This window comes from Myxine glutinosa, chromosome 9, assembly GCF_964187855.1.
Source record: "Myxine glutinosa chromosome 9, kmMyxGlut1.1, whole genome shotgun sequence".
In the NCBI taxonomy this organism is placed as follows: domain Eukaryota; kingdom Metazoa; phylum Chordata; class Myxini; order Myxiniformes; family Myxinidae; genus Myxine; species Myxine glutinosa.
The window spans coordinates 111,603,062-111,622,286 of record NC_136269.1 but is presented as its reverse complement, the minus strand read 5'-3'; the positions used below and the strand labels follow the sequence as shown (position 1 = coordinate 111,622,286).

At 44.8% G+C, this 19,225-nt stretch overlaps 1 protein-coding gene across 1 annotated transcript in view; it reads left to right on the top strand.

Annotated features, from left to right (window-relative positions):
• LOC137435088 (unconventional myosin-XVI) overlaps window positions 1–19,225 on the top strand; it is a 224,687-nt gene that overhangs the window by 110,084 nt on the left and 95,378 nt on the right. Inside the window, exons 16-19 of the mRNA XM_078784703.1 lie at window positions 8,881–9,036; window positions 14,265–14,340; window positions 16,181–16,335; window positions 16,463–16,668. Coding sequence (XP_078640829.1) covers window positions 8,881–9,036; window positions 14,265–14,340; window positions 16,181–16,335; window positions 16,463–16,668 — 593 coding nt within the window. The remainder of the gene's footprint in view (window positions 1–8,880; window positions 9,037–14,264; window positions 14,341–16,180; window positions 16,336–16,462; window positions 16,669–19,225) is intronic.

The following is a 19,225-nucleotide window of genomic DNA, read 5'->3' as shown; positions in this document are numbered from 1 at the left end:
CGCCATCCACGGCCTGTCCCACCCGGGCGCGAGGGCCTCCCAAAGGCTGATCGCCGACAAGTTCGTCTGGCATGGCCTCCGGAAGGCCGTCCGCGGCTGGGCCAGGACGTGCCTCGCGTGCCAGCGCGCCAAGGTGCACCGGCACACCCAGGCCCCGTTGGCCCCGTTCACGGTGCCGGAACGCCGGTTTGACCACGTCCACGTGGACCTGGTGGGACCTCTGCCCCCCTCGCGGGGTTTCACCTACGTCCTCACCATGGTGGACCGCACCACCCGGTGGCCGGAGGCCGTGCCCTTGGCGTCGACAACGGCGGCCGATGTCGCGCAGGCTTTCATCGCCACCTGGGTCGCCCGGTTCGGCGCCCCCTCAGACATCTCATCCGACCGCGGCCCCCAGTTCACCTCGGAGCTCTGGGGGGCGGTTGCGCAGGGGCTCGGGGTCCGGCTGCACCGAACCACGGCCTACCACCCCCAGGCTAACGGCCTGTGTGAGCGATTTCACCGCTCATTGAAGGCCGCGCTCCGGGCCACCCTCCGCGACGGCGGCTGGGTCGACAGGCTCCCCTGGGTCCTGCTGGGCCTCCGGACGGCGCCCAAGGAGGACCTGCGCGCATCCGCGGCGGAGTTGGTCTTCGGGCAACCGCTGCGGGTGCCGGGCGAGTTCCTCCCCGACTCCACGGCACCATGGTCCGCGGCACAGCAGCGCTCCGCTCTGCAAGAGACCGCCCAGAGGTTCGCCCCGGTGCCAACGGCATGCCACGGGCACCCACTGACGCACGTCGCCCCGGAGCTTCGCACGGCGGAGTACGTCTTCGTCCGCCACGATGCCCATCGGACACCACTGCGGCCCCCGTACGACGGGCCTTTCCGCGTGCTGGAGACCGGGGCGAAGCACTTCACCCTGGACATCGGCGGTACTCCTGACCGCGTTTCGGTAGACCGCCTCAAGCCGGCCCACCTCGATGTGGACCATCCACCGCCAGTGGCCCGACCCCCACGTCGGGGCCGCCCTCCTGCGGGCGGACCCCCGGCACCGCCCAGCCCCGCCGCCACGGCGCCCCCCGGTCCTGCACCCATCCCAGGGGCAGCCAGGGGCATCCCACCTGGTATCCCTGCACCCCGGACGCCGCCGATCGCCAGGGGGCGCTTCGGCCGGGTCATTCGTCTGCCCCGCAAACTGGCCCTCCAGGTGCGCGGGAATTCTGGGGGGGCGCGTGTGGCGGACACAAAAGCCCACTGGCGTGGTGACATCATTCCACTCACGAAGTGGGCGGTGGCCACGCCCGAGGGGTAGGCGTGGCCTCATGATATACACCGGGCGACCAGCCCGGAGGAGTTCAGTGTTACAGTGTAGTCTTACAATAAAGACATTTATATGTTACCGCTTGTCCGCTTCCTCCTTGCTCACAAGCAGCGCGCGTAACGCCGCGCTTTAAGTGTATGTATAACTTTAATATTCAGAAGGTGGAACGGAGTCTTTCCAGGTCTCAAAGTATCCACCTTGTGCGTGTGTGTGTGTGTGTGTGTGTGTGTGTGTGTGTGTGTGTGTGTGTGTGTGTGTGTGTGTGTGTGTGTGTGTGTGTGTGTGTGTGTGTGCCCGCCCAGCTGATGATCCATGCAGTCGGGAAACTAGTCAGTTGCTTACGGGTTAACGTTCTTGCTTTAGGTGGAGGAACTATGTTTGAGGTTTAAAATTTAAATAAAGTTGAATATGGGATGTTGTAAAATTAACATCATTTACAACAATCCTTTCAATTATTTAAGTTTAGGAACAACCGATACTGTACAATTAATTAAGTGTGTGTGTGTGTGTGTGTGTGTGTGTGTGTGTGTGTGTGTGTGTGTGTGTGTGTGTGTGTGTGTGTGTGTGTGTGTGTGTGAGTGAAAGAGAGGGATAGAATTGTGAGGAACAGAAATGAAAAAACGAGATGGGTGTGTGTACTATGTATATATACACAAAGAATTAAGTTAAGCACCCCCCCGTTTTTTTACAACCTCGCACATTACAAGTTTGTTGTCGTCAAAACAGTGTAATATACCCATGATATTGCTATATTTTCTGGAGAAGTGATATTATGGTCACATAAAAACATAACAATCATGCCGTTTTCAATATTTTATTCTGAATAATTTAAGGTGAAATTTTTTGGGAATTTTAGGCATATTTTCACCTCAATTTAAGTATGGAGCTATAGGTCCATCACGGACAGTGTGGATGACGTTTATGTTTTCTAACGTACAGTCATTGTTCTGAGAAGACCTCTAGCGATCTTTGCGTCAATAACGTGTGTAGGACCCACGTGATCGGATCACTGACTCAACCCTACGTCTCATAGACCCTGTAAGCCGTCGTATGCGTTGCTGTGGCAGGTTGTTCCATTCCCGATGTAATGCACGTTCCAATTCATCCAGATTGGCTATTGGAGGGACCATCTTCGCAATTTGTCGTCCCAACATGTCCCAAACGTGCTCGAGGGGGTTCAGGTCAGGACTGTACGCAGGCCAGGGGATGGTTGTCACAGCACCTTGCTCCATCCGATCACGTGGGTCCTACACACGTTATTGACGCAAAGATCGCTAGAGGTCTTCTCAGAACAATGACTGTACGTTAGAAAACATAAACGTCATCCACACTGTCCGTGATGGACCTATAGCTCCATACGTAAATTGAGGTGAAAATATGCCTAAAATTCCCAAAAAATTTCACCTTAAATTATTCAGAATAAAATATTGAAAACGGCATGATTGTTATGTTTTTATGTGACCATAATATCACTTCTCCAGAAAATATAGCAATATCATGGGTATATTACACTGTTTTGACGACAACAAACTTGTAATGTGCGAGGTTGTAAAAAAACGGGGGGGTGCTTAACTTAATTCTTTGTGTATATATAGTATCATTGTCATCATTATTCTCATCCTCATTGGCATCATCCTCCTCATCCTCAGATGTGGTGTATTGCAGGTCATTTCGTGCAGCTTCAATCTCACTTGTTGAAGATCTGTTCCTCTTAACACTCTTTTCAGCTGATGCCTTGACCTTCTGTTTTCTTCCTGTGGACTGTTGAACCTCCTAATTTTTTTTTCGTATACTTAGTTGAGGCTCGTATAAGAGCTATCACATAGAACATATAATAAAGGGAGCTGGAGTCAAGAGGGGGAGAGAAGTCTCCCCCTCCTCCCCCCTCCCCCGTCCACCCCCCACACCTCCTCGCCTCCCCTTCCCTCCCTCCCCTCCCCCCCCTCCCCTCCCCCCTAACTCCCTTTCCCTCCCGGCAACGCCAGGTACTTCTGCTAGTCGACTACATAAGAAAGCCGTTGGTCTGTCTGTGTGTGTCTGTGTCGCCATTTTTCTCAGAGATGATTGAACGGATCTTCGTCAAGCTTTCAGAAGTTCATCAGCGAGTGTCTGGGAGTGTTTCAGGCAACAACAAAAAAAAAGTTTCTGAAATAAAAAAAAGTTCGTTTTTTGGAATTTTTCTTTTTTTAAATCGATCGATAGTGCCTAATCCTTTTTGATTATTTTTTTTGTATACAATATCGAGACTCGTGTAAGAGCTAACATTAATCACAAAAAGACAAATGACTCATAAGACATAAGATAAAGGGAGCAGGAGACAAGATGGGGAGAGAGAGGGAAGCACGCAAGTACAACATTTGAGAGCAGGGACATCGGGAGATCTGTGGGAGGGAGGGGGCTTGGGGGGAGGTGGGAGAGGTATAAAACATATGGACACTGCTAGGACTTCCAGGAAAGAAGTCGGAATTTCAAAAAAGTGGATCTGGGTGTGAATTAACGGGGGTAAAAGAGATCAAGGTTTTGGATGGGGGAAGATAAGAGATGGTGGTGAACAGCTGTTTTAAAGACCTGGATGGAGGAGTGGGATTGAATAGAGTGAGGGAGTTTGTTCCAGAGGTGGGAGAAAAGAGGAATGAAAGAGTGAAGGTGAGCAGAGAGTTTTGATTTTGGCAGTTTAACCATAAGGGGGTTGCAGGCAGATCTTGTGCGACCTGTAGGAATATTTGGGGGACAGAGCTGGGGGAGCAAGGCCGGAGAGGAGTTGGTAGAAGACAGAAAGACCACCAACCTGCCTGCGGTGAGTGAGTGAAAGGTCCTCGGAGTTATCTTCATCGTGGGAGATTCCAATGATTCTGAAAGCTTTGGTTTCAACAGCGTGAAGCTGAGCTAGGTGTGAGGAAGGAGCACCGGCCTAGAGGGGAGAACAGTATTCCATTGAGCTGCGGATGAAAGCCTTGTATGTGGTGAGGAGCTCAGGTGTGCCAAGGAAGGACTTCGCACGACGGATGATGCCCAGTCGGCAACTGGCTTTGGAGGCCACCTTGGAAATGTGGTTTTCCCAGGAATGATCATGGTAGATAGTGAGACCCATAAGCTTGAGTGACAGAACTTCTTGGAGAGAATTGTTCAGAAAGTAGATGGGAGGGTTTTCCAGACGATCTTTTCGGAGAGACATAGTGAGACTGTGAGATTTGTCAGGATTGAAAAACATGTTCCACTTATATCAAGAGTACCCATCCCAAGTGATGGTAAAAACTAGGAAAAGTATCATCCTCTTCTCTCTCCCACTCACCTCTCCCTCCCCTGTCTCCTGTCTCCACCACTCCCCTGTCTCTCTCCTCTCCACCACTCCCCTGTCCCCCCCCCCCCCCACTCCCTCTCTCTCCACTCCCCTCTCCTCTCCCTCCCCTCACATCCCACTCCCTTGCCCACTCCCTTCTCCTCTCTACATGTCAATGCTCTATCCTTTTGATGAAAAGGCTTTAATTTCCTTTTCAGTTTTTTTTCTTTCACTATTCAATTGTCACTTATATTTGATATCTGATGTACCATACTGAATATTACTGATGAATGGATGGATGTACCATACTGAACATACCATACTGAACGTTATGAATGGAACATTAATGACAGTTATATACAAGTACACATTCGCATAAATTAATACAAAACAATAACCAGACATTTGAACACAAATAAATCAAACAATTCCGGAAGTGTACGAATTTGGTAGTAAGGCTTCTTCTTCTTCCTGAGCCGCATCACACTTAACTCAGAAACATGATGAATGGTACAATCACCAGCATATATTCAACGAAAAGGTGATGAACCCCCTTCCACTCCCCCACTCCCTTCCTCACCCCTCCCGGCAACCCCGGGTACTCCTGCTAGTGTATATATATATATATATAGTCACGTGAAAAAGTAAGTACACCCCATGTAAAGTTTTGACTTTTTCAACATATTTCAACATACAGCTATTTGATCTTCATTTCAACAATATTGACAGATAAAGGTGATATAATATTACAAATATCATGAAACATTTACATTTTGTAGTCCATTGTATAATTTAAATAAACATAAATGCAAATTTCGCATGTGGAAAAAGTAAGTACACCCCGACATTTATCACTACTTCAAATACCTAAAATTATAATCAGGTGCACCAGCTCAGGTGCAAATGATTAGAACATCGTTAGAGAGGATCTTGGAGGAACCTGTCTTATTTAAACCTCAGACATTTAGTTTGGTTTGCTCTTTGTTGTTGAAGTGTGCGACGTCACCATGCTTAGATCAAAAGAGCTCTCTGAGGCCTTCAGAAAGAAGGTTATAGATGCCTATGAGTCTGGGAAGGGATTTAAAAAGATCTCCAAACAATTTGAAATCAATCATTCGAATGTCCTGAAGATCATCGACAAGTGGAGAATATCCCAAACAACTGCTAACTTGTTCAGGCCAGGCCGCCCCAGCAAGTTCAGCCCGAGAGCAGACCGCAAGATGCTGAAAGAAGTCTCTATGAACCCCAGAATGTCATCATGGGACATACAGGTAGCTCTTGCCACTGTTGATGTCAAAGTGCACGAGTCTACCATTAGAAAGAGGCTGCACAAATTTGATTTACATGGGAGGTGTGCCAGGAGGAAACCTTTGCTGTCCAGAAAGAACATCAGGGCAAGACTAAAGTTTGCCAATGAACACCTCGGCAAAGACCAGCACTTCTGGAACAATGTGCTCTGGACAGATGAGTCAAAGGTAGAGCTATTTGGCCACAGTACCAGAAGACAAATTTGGCGAAAACCAAAGACAGCATTTGACCACACGAACCTGATACCAACTGTAAAGCATGGTGGTGGAAATATTATGGTTTGGGGCAGCTTTGCTGCATCAGGGCCTGTGCAGCTCACCATCGTAGAATCCACTATGAATTCTTCATTGTACCAGAGGATGCTTGAGGATAATATGAGGCCATCTGTCAGAAAGTTGAAGCTCAACCAAAGGTGGACCTTGCAACATGGCAATGACCCTAAACATACCAGTAAATCCACCAAGGAATGGCTGAAAAGAAAGAAATGGAGGGTTCTGGAATGGCCAAGTCAAAGCCCGGATCTAAATCCCATCGATATGTTGTGGGGGGATTTGAAACGAGCTGTGCATGCAAGAAACCCCTCAAACATCGCTCAGCTGAAAGAATTCTGCACGGAGGAGTGGGCCAAAATTTCTCCTAGTCGATGTCAGAGACTGGTAGACAGTTATACGAAGCGCCTACTTGAGGTTGTTTCTGCCAAAGGGGGCAATACCACCTATAAGAGCCAAGGGTGTACTTACTTTTTCCACATGTGAAATTTGCATTTATGTTTATTTAAATTATATAATGGACTACAAAATGTAAATGTTTCATGATATTTGTTATATTATATCACCTTTATCTATCAATATTGTTGAAATGAAGATCAAATGGCTGTATGTTGAAATATGTTGAAAAAGTCAAAACTTTACATGGGGTGTACTTACTTTTTCACGTGACTGTGTATATATATATATATATATATATATATATATATATATATATATATATATATATATATATATATCATGTATATTCACTACATGACAAAAGTATGCGGATACGCCTTCTAATATGTGGATTCGGCTATTTCAGCCACACCCATTGCTGACAGGTATATATATATAATCCAGCACACAGCTAGGTTTGGTCATGTGTTGAGGAAGGATGAAAATGACTGGTTGAGAAGAGTGATGGAAGTTAATGTAGAAGGAAGTAGAGGACGGGGAAGACCGAGAAAGACTTGGCTAAAGATGGTGGAAGAAGAAATGTGGGCAAGGGGGTTAACAAGGAGAGATGCAGAAAATAGGGCAAAATGGAGAAGATTGTCATGGGGACCGCAAGGCTAACCCCCACTCTAGCAGGGAAAATGGCCTTAAAATGCATGTTGTTGTTGTACACAGCCATGCAATCTCCATAGACAAACATTGGCAGTAGAATGGGCCATACTGAAGAGTTCAGTGACTTTCAACGAGTGCTGAAACACGTAGCGCATAAAAAATAGTCTCTCCTGGTTGCAACACTCACTACCAAGTTCCAAACTGCCTCTGGAAGCAATGTCAGCATAACAACTGTTCATCCGGCGCTTCATAAAATGGGTTTCCATGGCTGAGTAGCACACACAAGCCTAAGATCACCATGTGCAATGCCAAGCGTCGGCTGGAGTGGTGTAAAGCTCGCTGCCATTGGACTCTGGAGCAGTGGGAACGCGTTCACTGGAGTGGTGAATCACGCTTCACCACCTGGCAGTCCGACGGACGAATCTGGGTTTGGCAGATGCCAGGAAAACTCTACCTGCCCGAATGCGTAGTGCCAACTGTAAAGTTTGGTGGAGGAGGAATAATGGTCTGGGGCTGTTTTTGATGGTCCGGGCTCGGCCCCTTAGTTCCAGTGAAGGGAAATCTTAACGCTACAGCATACAATGACTCTAGACGATTGTGTGCTTCCAACTTTGTGGCAACAGTTTGGGGCAAGGCCCTTTCCTGTTTCAGCATGACAATGGCCCCGTGCACAAAGCTAGGCCCATACAGAAATGGTTTGTAGAGATCAGTATGGAACAACTTTACTGGCCTGCACAGAGCCCTGACCTCAACCCAATCAAACACCTTTGGGATGAATTGGAACGCCTACTGTGAGCCAGGCCTAATCGCCCAACATCAGTGCCCATCCTCACTAATGCTCTTGTAGCTGAATGGAAGCAAATCCCCGCAGCAATGTTCCAACATCTAGAGGAAAGCCTTCCCAGAAGAGTGGAGGCTGTTATAGCAGCAAAGGGGGGGCCCAACTCTTTATAAATGCCCATGATTTTGGAATGAGATGTGTGATGTTTGGGTGTCCACATACTTTTGATCATATAGTGTATATTTGCCTAAAACATTCCCAGGCACTCACTGATGAACCTCTGAAAGTTTGACGAAGATCCGTTCAGCCATCTCTGAGAAAAATGGCGACACACAGACACACAGACACACACACAGACCAACGGCTCTCTTATAGAGTGGATTTCATCATTTTTGCATTTAAAATAAATTTTCTTATTTTGAGCTCTTGCTGGAGGCTGACTAATGGATCCTCATTGTGCTATTTTGAAAGTTACAGGCCAGGAAAAGCCCCATTAAAGCAAGGTGATTGAATGTTCAACCCACGCAGACACCTTCATATTTGGCCAACGTACTAATGAAAACTCATGTTAACATTTCTGTGTTATCTTCAACGTTGAAAATGAATCTGTTGTTATTGTTCCCTCCGAAGGCTGATGTGCTCTACAATTGGCACCTCTTGCTGGTACCTCATCAGACGTAATTTTTCATAAAATCTCATTCTGCCATAAATTCCATCTTATACCAAACAGCTTCGAGAATGGATTTCAGTCGCGTTACTTTAATCGAAAACCATTAATTATGTATTAATGTCAGTCAAAACTGGCATTAATTTGTTCATAGTGATGTGGAACTGCTTCGTATGTGTTATCGTAGAAGTCAAGACTCGTTTCTTTGTTCCTCTCTCACAGATACCCCTTAGTCCATTGACTGTGCCTGACTCAAACCCAGAGCCCAGAGAGACTGAAAGAGAATCTGGGTGTTGGACCCAGGGACACCTCAGCAGGCAGGACCCAAATGGAAACAGTCCAATGTCACTCTTCACAATATCTCACTTCAGCAGCACCGTGAGTCTAAGCTTGGCCAAACATTGCTTGTCTATCCCAGTTAGGTTAGTTTGCATGTTTTCTTAGCAGGTGTGAAGTACATTTGCTATCTTAACTTAACATTGATTCCACTAAGTCACCATGATTTGAAGATCATGCAGTTCAAAGCTGCTTTATTATTACCCCCCCCCCCCCCTCTCCCCCTGCGCACGAAGAAAATCCGGGGTTAAGCAATTGGTTCACTTTGTCTGTTTGTGTGTCTATGTGCCTGCCTTTCTGTCCACAAACATCGGTTTTTGATCGAAGAAGAACTTAATTTCAATTGAATGTTATATTTTGACCACGAATCGGAAAATGAATCAGAACAGGAACCTGTAGTTTAGCTGTATTTTGGCTCTGCCTTCGTCCCAATCACACATGTGTAGAGGAGTGAGATCAATTTTTTTTGTTTGTCTGCCTGTCTGGCAGTCAAACAAAATGGAAAGCCATTCTAAACAGCAAACTGACTGTTTTTAGCGGTGGCATAAGGGACACAAGCATCAGGCACGAAGAACTAATGTAACATTGAAGCACGCGGTGCTACGCACGTGACTTGCTACCAAGGAGGAAGCGGACAACGCGGTAAGTTTATAGTTCTTTATTCTAAAGAGGTCACTGTAGCACTGGCGCGCTCCGGGCTGCGCGCCCGGTGTATATCCAGAGGCCACGCCTACCCCTCGGGCGTGGCCGCCGCCCACTTGGTGCGCGGAATGATGTCACCACGCCAGTGGGCTTTCGTGTACGCCACAACATGTCAAATATAAGGTGGTGTAAAAGACGCTGCATCAATGGTGATAAACTGCATCAATAGTGGTATAAAAGACACTACTCCAGACTTCCAAAGCAAGTTTTATTTTCCCAGATCAGTCAAGGTGAATGATCATGAGGGCAAAGAAATTGCTTCAAGGATTTCTTCAAGGCCAGCATGACGAAATGTTTCATGGATATTACTTCATGGGAGACCATTGCCCAGGACCTACAAGGATCTCACTCAGCACTTCAAAACCCTGCAGTGACAACAGGAAATGGAAAATGGAGTGCAGCAAAACAGCACATAGTTAACAACAACAACAAACCAGGGTCACCCTTAATGCTCACAAACACTTGTCCGAATTGTAATAGAGTCTGCCGAACCCAGATTGGCCTAATCAGTCATCTCGGGAACTGCAGATAAAATAACCACAAAAAATTATAATCATCGAATTCCGAAAGCAGCGCCATTCCATGGCAGCACCTTTCCATGGCAGCACCTTTCCATGGCAGCACCTTTCCATGGCAGCACCTTTCCATGGCAGCACCTTTCCATGGCAGCACCTTTCCATGGCAGCACCTTTCCATGGCAGCACCTTTCCATGGCAGTGCCTTTCCATGGCAGCACCTTTCCATGGCAGTGCCTTTCCATGGCAGCACCTTTCCATGGCAGCACCTTTCCATGGCAGCACCTTTCCATGGCAGCACCTTTCCATGGCAGTGCCTTTCCATGGCAGCACCTTTCCATGGCAGCACCTTTCCATGGCAGCACCTTTCCATGGCAGCACCTTTCCATGGCAGTGCCTTTCCATGGCAGCACCTTTCCATGGCAGTGCCTTTCCATGGCAGCACCTTTCCATGGCAGCACCTTTCCATGGCAGCACCTTTCCATGGCAGCACCTTTCCATGGCAGCACCTTTCCATGGCAGTGCCTTTCCATGGCAGCACCTTTCCATGGCAGCACCTTTCCATGGCAGCACCTTTCCATGGCAGTGCCTTTCCATGGCAGCACCTTTCCATGGCAGCGCCTTTCCATGGCAGCACCTTTCCATGGCAGTGCCTTTCCATGGCAGCACCTTTCCATGGCAGCACCTTTCCATGGCAGCACCTTTCCATGGCAGTGCCTTTCCATGGCAGCACCTTTCCATGGCAGCACCTTTCCATGGCAGTGCCTTTCCATGGCAGCACCTTTGCATGGCAGTGCCTTTCCATGGCAGCACCTTTCCATGGCAGCGCCAGATGACGGCACAGCCAAGAATAAAGAAGAGGAAGGAGAATGAGGATAGTACTACGGCAGAGGTCTTTCTCTCAAAAATTGATGAATGCATCGAATGGTCTCCGTAGTAGCAGCAGAAACAGTAGATAGATTTAATCTTGAATTAGATAGATCCTATGATGCATTGGAGATGGAGGGGTACCATGGATATTGGCAGGACTGGTATGCAGTTTAGGTAAGGATGGGTGATTGTTTACATGTGTTGGTTTTGATAAATGTAAGAAGGTCTCGTCAAAAAGTGAATGTACTATCAGTGTGTTTCATTCCAAACCTGACAACCCCCCCCCCCCCCGCCCCCTCTATCATTACCCCTCCCCTGCCATTGGCTTATCCTTGTCCTTGGTGTATCCCCACGGAGAGAAGTCCAGCGCGTTGAGACCTGGGGAATGACGAGACCAGATCTGCTCTGTCTTGGAGGAGATTACCCTGTCGCAAGACTTTTCAAACAAAAAATGACTTTATTATCGATAAAGTGTTTGGCCTGCACTTTGTATGGATAAGCTTTGAAGTCCTGGCTCAGGATCCGAAAGACAGTAGTATGCGAATGATCAAGCTCGTGTGAGCACCAGCGTGAGGATCTTCTTGGACTTTGAGTGAGAGATTGTCTCACTCACCTCAATGTTCTCTTCTGAACGCCCAGTCTTCTTTCTCCCTGATATCTTAATATTATGAACAGTGCCTTCTTTCTGGAACGTCTTGACATATTGTGAAGAAAACAGTTCCTGCCGGGTGGGTCTCTCACTTTGAAATGTTTGCAATTTGACCCAAAATATATGAAGAAAACAAAGCAGAGAAAAATATGGATAGAAGGCATAAAAGGGGATGTGAATGAGAACAAATAAATTATTGTCTTTCACATATGCTTGGAAACCAGGGTCAATGGGGGACGAGGGGAGGGGAGGAAGATGGGATTGATTGGGATTTTTGTAGAGAGGCTACGGAAAAGTTTCGGAAGAGCGTAGTTGTTGAAGATGGAAGTTAAGGATCCTTTTTAGTGGAGAGGATGATATTCTTTGCAGTTTTGTTATTTTTGATCTGCTCCGCCCTTTTATTCTACCCTGCTGATTCATTTCAAGTGATATCATTGTCATACTTTTAAAAGAGTTTATAATGCCTACAACAACTTCTAGAATGACAGATTTAGCATATGAGCTCACAGAGACCAAAAGTTATTTTTCATTGCACTTGAGTTTTTTAAATAAGATATAAATATGAAGATTCCTTCTCATGAAAATTTTTCTTTTTAAAATTCACCCTCAAAATATACCCCGAGTGCAACTTCAACGGCAAACTTTGTGACTTTTTGAAATTATAAACTCCACTGAGTAGTGTTGTTCAGCAGAGCGTTTGGACTTATTTAACGTCGTAGTTGGGGCTCTTGGAAAAAATGGATGACAAAGAGTGGGAGGTTGCCAAACTTGATATTATGGAGTGGAGGGAAACAGGCAGACATAGACCCTCAACCTGAGTGATTAAATAAAGCTGCAAACCGACATAGGGGCATTGCTTGCAAGAATACTAGTAGAAAAGGTCATGGATAGGTATGGGAGATAATAGGAAGATGCATATAAGCCTCCATCTTGAAGAATTGGAGAGAGGGGATGAAAGGACAGATTTTATGACTCAATTGTATTGGCATAAATAAGAGAAAATTGAGATAAAGAAGAACCAAGTCAAACATTTAAACTTATTAAGTATAACTAGGGATGTGATACTGGATGAACATGTCATGTGGTGGGGCTGTGGAGACACAAAGAGTGTGATGGAAAAGAGCAGAAGAAAGGACCAATAAGTTGAGGAGCATTGCACTCGAATGCGATTTGGTACGAGATATAATTATGGACCACCAGCCGATAGAGTATAGAGGAACCACTACTCCAAGCCACTGGAGATTAATACGTCAGATGTCGTTATGAGCTGAGAACAGCTAAGAAAGAACTATTCAAAGTCGTCGTTCCCCTTTTCCTCTTTCACTCTTTGTTTTCACTCTTTTATTCCTCTTTTCTCCCGCCTTTGGAACAAACTTCCACACTTTCTTCAATCCCACTCCTCCCTCCAGGTCTTTAAAACAGCTGTTCACCACCATCTCTTCGGTAAAGGAATTACGATCATCTCTCTTAGGTCTTCCCCGATCCAAAACCTTGATCATTTATACCCCGGTTAATCCACCCCAAACCCACCTCCTTTAAATTCAGTTTTCTTTCCTGAAAGTCACTCTAGTGTCCATCTTGTTTATCCCGTGTACCCCGCCCTGCCTTCTCCCTTCCACAGATCTCCCGATTTTAAAAACAATAGGCAATATTTTAACCGATTTTAAAAACAATGTTAATAGGTTACTGGTACTATTGGAAAAAAAAAAGGTCGATAGTATCTCCCATGTGCAGAAATCTTGTTGAGGAATTAATTTAGACTTGGAGTGATTGACAGACTCAAGAATTAAATTGTCCAAACTTTTCAGAAGATGATTGACAGATTTTTAATTCGCGTGGAGGATCTCACTTAGGTTACAAGGAAGATATACGTCAAAGGAATACAGAAAACCACTTGGCAAGAATACAAATCCAAGAAGAACACACACACACACACACACACACACACACACATACACACACACACACACACACACACACACACACACAACAATTCCGAAGCAAAAATCCATGGGAGATACTATATACCGCAAGGCTAACCCCCGCTCTTGCAGGGAAAATGGCCTTAAAATGCCTGTTGTTGTTTGTTGTTGTAGTATCTCCCATGTGTACACAAGATACATGCATGCTGTTAGAATTGTTTTTCAAATAAATGAAAAACAACGAAATGAGAAATGAAAGGGAGTTAATAATACCATGATGATAATAGTACAATAAGGAAGTGTTAGCAAAATACAACACAACAACAGGCATTTAAAAGGCCATTTTCCCTGCAAGAGCGGGGGTTAGTCTTGCGGTCCCCATGACAATCTTCTCCATTTTGCCCTATTATAGCAAAATGATGGCGAAATTTAGAATAAGTCAAATAGCCTTGAGTGGGCTGACTGTCATCTCTTGAGGTTGTTGTTCAGACCTCTGCTGATTTGGGGGAATTACCCCTGGGAGCGATTTTTCCAAAGTCCTTACATTTGATTTGCATTTTGTGCTCCGAAGACATAAGGTTGACACATGTTTCTCTGCTCTTGTTTTATCAGCTAATTCATGACCTTCCATATTCTGTAGAAAGGAGTGGTGATCGACTTCCCCTTGGCCTGCTGGCTGTTATGAAAGGTACCTGTGATGGCCATTAAATGATTTAGAGCAAAGTTAATTGAATGTAACAGAAAAATAATTGCATAAATACTGTACATGGATTTATTTTTTAAATATGTAATATATTATTTATTGTATAAAAAATATGGGTTACAACAAAGTGTGTGAGAATTAGCCAAAGCATGAAAGACTGAAGGCACAATGAACTTTTTCACATTTTTCACACAACTGAAATTTTTATCATCACATTTTCATTACCTCTACCACTGAAGGTGGTATGTTTCATCAATATACCACAGAAATTGGGGATCATGATATCTTCAGCCAACACAATACAATGTACAACAACACACTTCAGCCAACACAATATTGCAAAGACATGGGGTGACTGTTGTGTGGTTTGTCTGTTTGTCTGTCTGTCTGTCTGTGAGCAGGATATCGAAAAGAATTATGGACGGATTTGGACGAAATTTGGTGGACAGGTTGGGTGTGTGACCACCTTTGGAGGCCATTTTTCCCCGCAGAGCAGGGGTTGGCCTTTTTCGGGCACCGTGGTCCCCTTTTTGAAGCAATGTTTTATGGCCGGATGCCCTTCCTGCCGCCAACCCTGTTAGTCACCTCTTGTGACACACAGGGAATTACCAGTGAACTGGTACTTAATTTGCCGACCTCGGAAGGATGACAGGCTGAGTCAACCCTCCTGGCGTTAATTCAGCGATCGACCGGGATTCGAACCCAGGATCCTAGGATCCTAAGCCGGCACCCTAACCGCTAAGCCAACACCAGGGTGTGTGACCAGGGCAAATTGATTACATTTTAGTGAGGATCCAGATCCAGATACGAGATTTTAAAAAAATGACAAGTGACTTCACCATTGAGAGATGGGACCAAAAACGATATATAACCTGATATTTCAAAATGTTGTGGACGGATTGTGACAAAACTTTGTGGACAAATTGGGTAGGTGACAAGAACAAGTCGATTAGATTTTGGTTCAGATCCGGATCCAGATCCAGCCTCAGTAAGATGCAAAACATAAACTGTTCAGCCTGGCGGAGGTATGCACTCTACTGAGTGCCATTCTAGTGAGTTGTGCTTTTGCGTTCTCCCTCCTACAGTTCTCGTATTTGTGGTTATGATCGATTCTCCCATATACAAACCTCTTTGATGACCCTATCCCTTGTATCAGTCATTTTCTATTGACTGCTGCCATGTCAATTGTTAAGCATCCTGACATGATATCTCAGACATAGCTCACTCACCTTTGAGCTGTATAACTGATTTAAATCCCCATCATTATCGGACCTGACTATACACTGTGCCACACAGGGAGGACACTGCATCATTGTATATACATACCGTCCTATCAGAGGGGACATCAAGCTGGCTGGTTGTACAGTCAGCGTGCATTTGCATTGTAGACATTTATAAACACCCCATGCTGCCTTTTCAAAACAGTAGGCCCTTGCATGATGGCATCCGAGGCAAATTAGAAATTTTTGCCTTCCACAGTTGTCTTGTCAACATATTTTCAAATAAGGATGGTATAAATTGTCACATGCTCTACGATGTTTTGTTATTCTTTATGTACATACCATCATCATTCAAGACTATTGTGTATTTGGAGATGACGTTAAATGATGAGCAAGGAGCATATAAGAAATGAGAGCCAAAGTAAATAAATGCATGTATTGAGGTGTGTGTAATCCATTGATGCTCCAGTGTTATATGGAATCGAAAAGAGTTGTTTTGGAAGGAGAACTTAAGCTGGGTTTGCTGGGTTAAAATTTTATGGAAATTGCACAACGCAGTTCTTACCACAAAGAAGCATGAGCTTCTCATGTTACTATGTCCACAGGCAGTGGAAACTCCGTCATTCAGAAACTTTTCATGGCCAAAGGAATAACCTTTGACTCTTCTTTGGGAACTGGTAATGACTCCATGGGACAAGAAGGTCAGTGTCAGGAGGACAAGTTAGCAGGAGGCCATGCTGACATCATTTCATACTTCCGGGTAAATATAATTGTTATTCCTCTGTGTGATAATGACCTTCAATTACAATAGTTATAATATTTTTTCCAGTTACCTTTTGACTGGTTTATAACATTTTGAAGTGTCGATCCTGCCAACTCTCCATTAGGCTGCAGCCTTAGACATCTTAGCTCGACTCTCAAGTGCTACTCCGATGTTCGTACGCTGCATTAGGCCCAACGGCCTACATCTCCCAGGGGTGTTTGATTCTGCACTCGTGGCTGCACAGCTCCGTCGGGCCTGTGTGCTTGAGTCAGTACGACTGAGGCGCTTTGGCTATTCCCTGCGACTCTCGTTCTCCCAGTTTCTTGCAAGGTGAATGTTCTTTGTGTTTTTTATTATCTTGCCAAAACGAAGTTTTTGCAAGATGTATTAGTCAGCTTGTATGTTTGTTTGTTTGTTTGTTTTTTTGTTTTTTTGTTTTTTTGTTTTTTTGTTTGTGGTTAATCATTTTTTTTCACGTTTAGATCACTCTGTAGACCACAGTTATTATTGGAAACTCCTGTAACTTCGCATATCAGAGTCCTATAGAGATACCCTTCAGCACACAAAATTTTGAAGGTCAAGGTCAAAGGTCAAGGTCACTTTGCGGTCAATCATGGAGGTCAACGAAACCCTTATTTTTTGAGTAACTTTGATCTTATGATCTCCAAACTTGGTGGGTATATAGGGTGTGGTATGGCGCTCAGCTGATTAGTTTTTGGTGTCGATCGGCCTTGACCTTCAAGGTCATTTTGAAGGTCATTCAATTTTGACCAAAAGGTAAAATTTTCAAGTTTCAGTTACCATATCGAGTAGTACCTCAAATTGAAGCCCTTGTTGAGTGCTTTCCAAACATATAACTAGTTTGACAATGTGACGTCATTTGACGGCGTTATGACGAAAAAACTGCACTTTTCATGTATATTGTATTGCTTTAGTTCGCATTGTTTAGGTCACTCTGTAGACCACAGTTATTATTGGAAACTCCTGTAACTTCGCATATCAGAGTCCTATAGAGATACCCTTCAGCACAGAAAATTTTGAAGGTCAAGGTCAAAGGTCAAGGTCACTTTGCGGTCAATCATGGAGGTCAACGAAACCCTTATTTTTTGAGTAACTTTGATCTTATGATCTCCAAACTTGGTGGGTATATAGGGTGTGGTATGGCGCTCAGCTGATTAGTTTTTGGTGTCGATCGGCCTTGACCTTCAAGGTCATTTTGAAGGTCATTCAATTTTGACCAAAAGGTAAAATTTTCAAGTTTCAGTTACCATATCGAGTAGTACCTCAAATTGAAGCCCTTGTTGAGTGCTTTCCAAACATATAACTAGTTTGACAATGTGACGTCATTTGACGGCGTTATGCGAAAAAACTGCACTTTTCATGTATATTGTATTGCTTTAGTTCGCATTGTTTAGGTCACTCTGTAGAGCACAGTTCCCTTTGGAAACTCTTGTAAGTTCGCATATCAGAGTCTTTTAGAGATACCCTTTAGCACACAAAATTATGAAGGTCAAGGTCAAAGGTCAAGGTCACTTTGCGGCCAATCATGGAGGTCGACGAAACACTAATTTTTTGAGTAACTTTGATCGGATCGTCTCCAAACTTCATGGGAATCTAGTATATGGTCCGGCGCTCAGCTGATTAGTTTTTGGTGGCGATCGGCCTTGACCTTCATGGTTAGCGCTGGAGGTCGAAAATTATTGACCCCAAGGTCAAATTTTGAAATCGTAGGTACCATATCGAGTAATACCTCATATGAATGCCCTTGATGAGTGCTTCCCAGATCTGTAAACAGTTTGACGCTATGACGTCATTTGATGACGTCATGACGAAAAAACGGAATTTTCACATTTTGGCAAGATACGGTTCACCCTGTGGGTGACATATTTTTATTTATTTATTGCAGGGTAATTTGTTTTAGCCTGGGTTGGAATCTGAGCTGCTTTGCCTGGGTTCGTCTCTCGGCAAGGAGGTCAGTGTCACTGTTATCACAAACCAAACGAAGAAGATTGGCATCCCCGTGTTTCACAGGCAGGGCGAGGGAGGAATGAATGCGTTTGGCGTCACTTCTCACACTACTCCCCATTGGGAAGGCAAGAGCAACCCGCTCAGGGCAATCCTTGCTGTAAGGCTGCTTTGGCAGCACCGAATCTGCTTTCAGGCAGAGCACTGGAAATACATATAAAATTTAATTCCACTTTGGTGCTCCACGAGAATAAAATTTCTGAAACCCTCAACTTCAGCGCTCCTTCATTATAAGTAACACTCAAGTACACTAGCAGCCATTTTTAGACTCAGTCAAAGTTTACTTTTCTATTTTTATTTTTATTTATTGCAGTTATAAAGACATAAGGAAATGCTTGACTTCAACCTCAGCTTTATTTGAAGTCCCAGCTGATGTGGTCTCGCCTCACATCCTGAGCACACCTCTTTCCATTGTGACAGAACCACACAATATGAGGCCCTGTCCTGCTACCACGACATACTGCGTTGTGATTTGTCTTCCAGTCCCAAGGCATTCAGAGTAGAATTTTGTTGGCTGCATCTAAGCCTCAAATTGATGGTCACGGAGTTAACATATCCACAGCAACTGCACTCGTAGCAACGACACAATAGCCGCTATGTTTCTGTGCTGAGAGGCATGGCCTGAGGAAATGCTTCATTCACTGAGTTTTGTTAGTCAGTTGATTATATTGGTTAATGAAGTAGTGTGCATATTTTACCTTTTTTGGTTGTTTTATGCCATTACTACTTTATTTTGTATTATTTTTGTTGATTTCCATCTCATTTGGAAATCTACAGATTCAACCATAGACTGATTAATAAAGCCACCGATTGAAGGCAAAAGCAACGTCATTCAAGTATAACAACCTGACTATGTTTCTAG